The following is a 7,504-nucleotide window of genomic DNA, read 5'->3' as shown; positions in this document are numbered from 1 at the left end:
TGCTGAGGAGTGTCTGGATTGCTCTGGGACATGAAACTCCAAACAACACCAGCGACAGAGCAAGGAGGGCCCCACTTCTTCCACACCAACAATGAAAGAGCTGAGGCATCTCCTGAGGCAGCCCCTCTTCTGCCAGCCCTTCGCAGGTCCCTTAGCAGACCTTGGGCCTCACCTGCGCAGGTTGTTAAGCACCACGATGTTGGCATACATATAGTACAAATAGTAGGTGTAGGACGGGTTCTTCGCAGAATTCCACTGCTCGGGCTTTGGGCTTTTGGTGCAGAACATGTGTCCACTATGCTTGGACTCATCATCCACGCTGTCGAAGCCAGTGATCTACTTGGCAGGGTAACAAAAAAGTGGCATCTCAAAGCACCCCGCCCTCATCACGCCCGGGCAGACTGGCTCACCCGGCCCCACTGCACCTTGCCACAGCCCAGCTCTAGCCTGTGCCTCTGCCCCACCCAAAAGCAGAGTCAGAGGCAAGGGTGCTGACCTTGCTCCTCACAAACCCCCGAGCTCTGTCAGGGGCTAGAAATACAGTCATTTCTCGTGGAGGTGAGTCTCAGCACGTCTCACAGCCCACAGCAGCCAGCTCTGGGAGTCAGATCCCTCCCAGCATGGCTGGACACACACCCCTTTTCCCAGAACATGGCCACGAGCCCATTGGTGACACTTTCCATGTCAGGGCCAACACCCCATTTCTTGTGCACAAACAGGAACGTGAGTGCGCACCACCCCCTGACTACGTCATCAGGTGACACTCACATGGCGTAGAAAGACACTCAGCTCTTTGTGAGCCTGAGGATTGATGGTTGCCTCAAACACAGGAACAAAGATATTCTCCAGCATCTTCCCAAAGTGTGGGAGAAAATTCTTAGACCTGAACACATCACTGTGGACAGAGACAGGAATTAGCTATCCACTGTTCCTGTAATCTCTCCAGGACAAAAAAGAAAAAAAAAGGTATAGGGCACTGTACAGCACTGTGCTCTCTCAGACCCACAGCACATACTAAATCCTGGGAACCTGGATCATCCACTTCATGTTGGGGGAGTAGACCCGATGTGTGTTGAACCAGTTGGCTAGCTTGGGCCACTCCTCAGCTGATCGCCCGTAGATTGAGAGGCGAGGCTCCGCGTGCTGGTACTTGGCCTCCTCTAGATCAGAGCCAACCTCCTGCAAACCAGGACAGACAGTTGCGTGCGGACCCTCAGGCCCATGGGCACAGCAGCAGCACAGCTCAACTGCTGTTTCCTCCCCATGTTCTCACCTTGATGATGGTAGCGAAGTACTCCCCATTGATAGCGTTCTCTGTCTTCAGGTAGAGGTCACGCAGCTCACTGGCACCCACAGGATTATACTTGTCATTGAACTTGTCAAAGCGGTGAAACGTCTGCCGCCCCTGGAATAGGGAGGATCAAGGGCAAATACTACACACACACAGTGGGTCCAGGCATGCCAGCAGAGAAGGGACTGATCCAAACAACCCACAATGGGAAAGCCAGGAGCTGCTCCACCCTGCCACAAACACGCACAACACGGGTGCACAGCGAGGGGAAAAGCCATGCCTACAGGGGTGGATGAGTTACCCAAGAAAGGTCTTACAGTAAATGCCCTACCACTTACTGCATGGACATCCAGGGAATCTACTGTGAGGTCATAGGGGTGCAGATTGAGCTGCTGGAAAAGCTGTTTCAGGGTGAGCTGTTTGCCCTTGGCATCATAAACTACGCGGTCAGCATCCACACAGTACGATTGCTTGATGAAACGCAGAAGATGCTTTTGGTTCATGCAGGCTGCAGCATGGATGTGTGTGTCCACCTGAGAAACCAGCAGGAGAGCTACCTATCTGGGATCCACTGGGATGCTCGGGTGCCTCACAGGGAGGCTAACAAACCCTTTCAGTGCACCCAAGCTGTGTGGCAGCACAGCTCAGCAGATGAGCACAACGGGCCGAGGCTAAGAGCAGCCTAGCCAGCACCATCCCTTTAGCAGGGACAATGTCGGTGCCACAGACCTTGACTCTAACATCCAGTTCTCAGGGAAAGGAAGGCACCAAGACAGCTCATCTTCAGAGTCACTAGGGCTGTAAGCCTTGCCATTTACCTTCCGGCAGTTGTAGAAGTCCCGGTGAGGGTTGTTCTTCAGCTCTTTCATCTCCTCCATCTCATTTAGCATTTCATGCACTTGGAACTTGGATGAGAGGAACTTCAGGCGCCGATGAGTGTAGGTCTTACTAGTGAAAGCAAAGGGCCAAACAGTGACTGGGCTCCGTACCCCTCAACACAGGGATGCAGCTTTCACCCGAGGTGGAGAGGCTCAGGCTGGCCTAGCTTGTTTCCCTCAGGTGCTCCTCCTGGCTCTCTTACAGAGCTTTGAAGGAAGGCCTGGCCAGGCGTGAGCGTACCTGCAGGGCATATCTCCCATCCCAAACGCTGACTTCGCTTAATACCCCAGTCAGGATGGCTGACAAGGGCTAAGGGCACTTTGGTAGCCAGCAGGCTGCAGGTATGTCATCAGCAGGTTCCTCCCACCTCCCGGGCAGAGGCAGCAGCAACCCTGGCTCTGCCGTGACCTCTTTGTGCCTGCTGCAGCAGCACCTCTGGAGCTGCAACCAGCAGCGCTGGGCTGTGCACTTACACGGGCCCCTGTGCAGTCAGGGCCAAGAGGAAGCTCATGTCATCCACAAAGTGCTCAAGGCTGGGGTAGGGCAGGTCCTTCGGCTCATCTCTGCCAACTGCTGCCTCGTCTGCATAGACATAAACTACCCCATCCTTCATCCGGACATGGTATCCCAGGTCCTCAGGGAGATTCCCAGTTTCAAAGGGATCCTGTCCATCCTTTGCGGGTGAGGTGAACACTGGACCAAAAGGAGAACTCCATGAGGCACAGGCTGCCAGCCCAAACCCCACGAGCCTGCCACGCTCCTCTGCAGAGAGCAGGGCCATCCCCACCACTGTGACACTGAGAAGGAGCCTGGGCAAGCAACTCCCAAGTTGTGGAGCACTTCTGCAACCCTTTCCTGACTCCTGCCCACCCCATGCTGAAGCCAGAGAGGAAAACCCTTGAGGTGCCCAGATGTACCTGGGCCAGTGTCACTCGCCGTCCAGACCTTGCCTTCAATAGTCCGCAGGTACTGAGAAGGGGTCCTGGGGAACCTCTGCAAGGACTGCTGCATGTACTTCTCCCGGATACACAGAGCACGGTACAGGCCTTTGCAGACAACTTCAAAATCTTCAATTGTCACCTGCAAGAGGGCTGTTGCTGAGTGCAACCACCCCGCCTAACTGTCCGAGAAGCACCCCGGTGCACGACGTGTCAACAGGACGGTTCTGTTCGCAGCAAGAGACATACCTTACCATTCCCTCCCTCCCACCGCTCTGCCTGAGCAGGGTGAAGGAGGAGCGACAGGCAAATTCCTAGACATGACAAAGGGAAGTTCCTCAACTAGAGCCGATGGATTCCAGCTGTCACCCTCTCTTACACTCTTCACTGCAAGCTGTAGCTAGCAGTGAAATAGAAGTCAGGCCTGGGCAAAACACTAAAAGCTATTTTTGGAGCCCAGGCTGAAACTGAAGCAGGACGAACAACACACACTGACCCAACATATCAAGAATTTCTGACTTACTGCACAGGCAAGTGTTTGGGGCAGTCAGGAGTCAAGGGCTGTCAAGGTCAGACTGGAGCAACATGGGAGAATACCATGCAGCACTTCCAGCTATCTACAGTCACAGCACAGGGAATGTGCCTGTGCATGGAGGGACTCACAGCTTCCCCTAACTGCTCCTCTGCTAGACAACTCCAAGCTGGGCAACCTGCCGGCAGTGTCTCAGGAGCAGCACAAATCTAACAGAAGGCTGTGGAGGAGGAGGAATTCACACAGGATGTGATAGCAGTACTGGTCAACCGGCTCTAGGTGACCTTGCTCGAGCAAGGGACTGGACCAGAAGAGCTCCAGAGGTCCCTGCCAACCTCAGCCATTCTGAGATCCTGTGGCATGCCTAGATCTCAGACAGATACAGCTGCACACAAGCAGGAGCAGGCTGTGACAGAGAGAGCACAGCCTGCCCTGCCCTACCCTGCCTTCCTCTCTGCCCTGCCTGCAGAACCCCACCGGGAGCAGGCAGCAGCCCACAGACCCCTGCGACGGAATTCAGCTCCGGATCCTCCAGGGATGCAGCAGGGCAGCATCAGGCACCTGAGACACAGTCTGAGCTGGAAGACACAGTCTGTCCCCGCTGCACCTGGTACAGACGCCAATGACAGTGGGCCTACTTAGGGACAGGCAGGACTAGACGAGGCGGTAGTCAGCATAGGGAAGGTATCACCATGCAAGTACCTACCCCAGAGGCATAATCCCCGGTGATCTGTACTCGCTGGAAGTCGGGCACAGCCTGGTACAGGGGGGAGGTAGAGATGACCTCGTCTATAGTGGACAGTCTGGTTACAGACCTCTGAGCCACAGGGACTGCCAGTGCAATTGTCTTGAAGCAGAGCAGCCGCTTCTTCCTGCCAGGAAAGAAAGCCTCCGGCAAACTGCCCCAACTCCATGGCCACACGCGAGTGCAGGGTCAGGAGCACTTAGCACAGCCATGTTCCAACCATGCACAACATGAATCATCTCACTGGTGCCTTCTGAGCACCTTAAGCAGATGCTGCCAAGAGCAGAGACCACGGCACACAAAGCAGCCACAGACTTCCAAGTGTGGCCGTTGGAAGTCACACCTTTCCAGAGAAGGGTCTCCCAAGGCTCCCTCTCTGACAGCTCTATGGCCTTTGCCATGCTGGCACCCAGGAACAGGCCAAGGGTGTCTTTCTATCCAACAGCAGAAACAGCTGGAGGGGAAACCCTGAAGTACCTGACAGATGCCCTGGGATTAGCACAGGTTTATCCCATGGGTGTGGTGAGCTGTTCTCACCACAGGCCTTGATTTATGTTTCCATGCTTTCTTCCAGCTCTGGCTGGGGATGTGCAGACAATGCTCCTCTCCTTTTCCCACCTGCCCTGGTTGCTCACCGTTTTTCTTGTGTGGCAGAGCTCTCCTGAAGCATCATGTGCATTCTTGTTTCCTTGTGTGAGATGGGGCAGATCTCTTCCACATCAAAAGGAGAGATCTCTTGCCGGACTGCCTCATCTTTCACCTCAGAGGCAAAGACCTTCTCTGCGAAGGAGCGCATTGCCTCATCCATCTCTGCAAGGAGAAGGAGCAAAGTGCAGGGTCAGACAGGCATCTGGTTCCCAGCCACCCTAACAGATAGGTGCCCCTTGCAGTCAGCTTATGCTCAACTGTCATTTCCTTATGGCAACCACACCTCCCTGCTGGAAGACTCTGAGCAACCTCCAAAACCTTAGACGAGCTGATGGGGCCTAAGCTCCACATAGTGGACTGGAGACACACCTAGACACACCGCCCGCCATACAACGCATGGTCCAAGAGTACCACAAAAAGGCCCAGAAAGAAGCAAGTCCTTGAGAAGGGCACCTATAAGAGCATGCGCTGGGAGGAAGGGGGGAAAGACTGTCAGAGCCCTTACAGCTCTAGGAACCCCAAGACCCACTTGCTCCACACAGCATCCAGTCAGGAAGAAGACAGAGGTACAGATGGAGATGGACGGAGCTGGCAGCCCAAGCACTTAGTTCCTGCCATCACACTGAAGCTGAAGAGCTCCTAGCTAGGGGACCATCATGGGTTAGACCTCTCTCAGTCCATCATACGCAGCATGCTGCAAAGGTGCCAACTAATATGGCCCTAAGAAAGTTGCTGTTGACACAAGGTTGCCTCGCGCTTTATGAAGTACGAGAAAGAAGGTTAAAACCTCTTCCACTGCCAACAAAATACCATAAAACAAGGACTCAAGGGCTATTCTGGCAACGCCTCCTGGAAGGGCACATTTGCATAGCAGCACACGGACACTAATCGAGCAGGTTTTGCCAGCAGTTGGCAGCTCAATGTGAAGTGTAGTGAGGATCAATGCTGAAAGATGGACCACACCATTGACATGTCAGACAAGACATAGTCAGCTGGTGAGGACTAAAGCAGAAAGGTCTGAGATGCATGGCAGAAGCGTGCCAGACCTACGAGAGATGTTCAGTACTGAACGCAGCCGCTTCACATCCCACAGGGTGCCTGGGGGACCAAACCAGTCTATCCTGCAGCCCTGAACGTGCAGTTCCACGGTCCCAGCCATGGGTTAGCAGGGGGGCATAACACAGGGCCTTCGTTTTCCTGCTGTTACACAGCAAGGCAAAAGGGCTTGTGCTGAGCTACAAACGCACAGGAAAATTCTGGCACTGGGTCCATTTCTCAGCAGTGCAACGTCACGACACCAGGATTTCAGTAACGAAAGTTGCCTGCTGGTATAAAGGTGCTGTGTCATCAGTGGGCCCCAATATACTTCTTACAAGACAAAACACAGGTTTTTTGCGCTATCCTACTATCGCTCACAGTTAGAGACTCAGGGATGACAGGGGGTGTCTCAGCAAGAAATGTTTTCTGCTGACACGTAAAGCTTCAGCAAACATGAAGAAGGAAGAAGAGGGCAGCGGCGCCATACCATGGACTTCAATCTGAATAAAGGAGATAAATCATTGGATCTCTCCCCTCATGGATCAAATCCACCAGGAGCAGGATGCATTCAAAAGAAGTTACTTTAGGCTGGATTTCTGTTAAAAAAACCCACCAAACAAAAAACCCCCAAACAAAAAACCCAAAACACCAAAAAACCAAAGGTGTGAATAAGTGAAAGGGAAATCGCAAAATGTTTCACCTCCTGCCGAGTAAAGAACTCCACTAAAAAAAAAGTTTATCTCCTAAGCAGGATCTCAGGGGTCCTGAGACAACAGTTAACAAATAGTGGCCCTATAAATCAAAGGACCAAAAATCTGGGACCATTCCATGAAACAGTGGGGGGCACAGCTGGCACCGCTGAGAAATAGCATCTTCTCCAACTGCTGAAAGATCACCACGATCAAGGAACTGCGGTTTGTTCCCAGTGATCATGTCTAGGCAGTAACACAGCAGAGCATACAAGAAGCTGCGCAACGCTCACCTTTGTCTTCTGCTGTTTGAGATAAAACAGAAACAGAATAAAACAGATGTGATCAACCCTTCAAAATCTAAGCTGTTTTGCCTAACCATCACATCAGTGATTAAAAAGGGGTTAGTCGAGTGCAAGCTCAGCCGAAGCCTTTCACTTAGAAAAGGAAGAGCAGTGCTCATCGCTTTGTACAACATAAGGGTGCAAGTCCCTTGTGGGCTGTTCCACGACACAGCCTCGCTGGTGCGCAGGTGTGTGCGCAAAGGACCCACGGGTTGGATGCAGATGCCATCCAACCCGAGGCTCTTGGGCAGAGCTCCTGCCTTACAGCGGTCTCTGGGTTTCCCTGCAGCTGTCCAAGGGAACAGCATTTTCTAGAACCTAGAAAACCTCAGTCAACACTGCAAGCAACTATCAGACATGTAACAATCTAGTAAGACTGAGCTGCCTTGGAAGGTCTTTC

General features: G+C 53.0%; 1 protein-coding gene across 1 annotated transcript in view; it reads right to left on the bottom strand.

Annotated features, from left to right (window-relative positions):
• Positions 1-7,504, bottom strand: part of AMPD1 (adenosine monophosphate deaminase 1) — a gene marked incomplete at its 3' end in the record, with an annotated part of 10,086 nt that overhangs the window by 1,319 nt on the left and 1,263 nt on the right. The window contains exons 2-11 of the mRNA XM_010142472.1: positions 5,021-5,195; positions 4,347-4,512; positions 3,088-3,250; positions 2,644-2,863; positions 2,110-2,239; positions 1,630-1,824; positions 1,274-1,405; positions 1,016-1,179; positions 769-895; positions 173-336 (exon numbers count right to left, since the gene is read on the bottom strand). Coding sequence (XP_010140774.1) covers positions 173-336; positions 769-895; positions 1,016-1,179; positions 1,274-1,405; positions 1,630-1,824; positions 2,110-2,239; positions 2,644-2,863; positions 3,088-3,250; positions 4,347-4,512; positions 5,021-5,195 — 1,636 coding nt within the window. The remainder of the gene's footprint in view (positions 1-172; positions 337-768; positions 896-1,015; positions 1,180-1,273; positions 1,406-1,629; positions 1,825-2,109; positions 2,240-2,643; positions 2,864-3,087; positions 3,251-4,346; positions 4,513-5,020; positions 5,196-7,504) is intronic.

Source organism: Buceros rhinoceros, unplaced genomic scaffold (assembly GCF_000710305.1).
Source record: "Buceros rhinoceros silvestris isolate BGI_N320 unplaced genomic scaffold, ASM71030v1 scaffold23798, whole genome shotgun sequence".
Lineage (NCBI taxonomy): Eukaryota > Metazoa > Chordata > Aves > Bucerotiformes > Bucerotidae > Buceros > Buceros rhinoceros.
The sequence above is the reverse complement of the archived record's forward strand: the minus strand, read 5'-3'. Positions and strand labels throughout refer to the sequence as shown.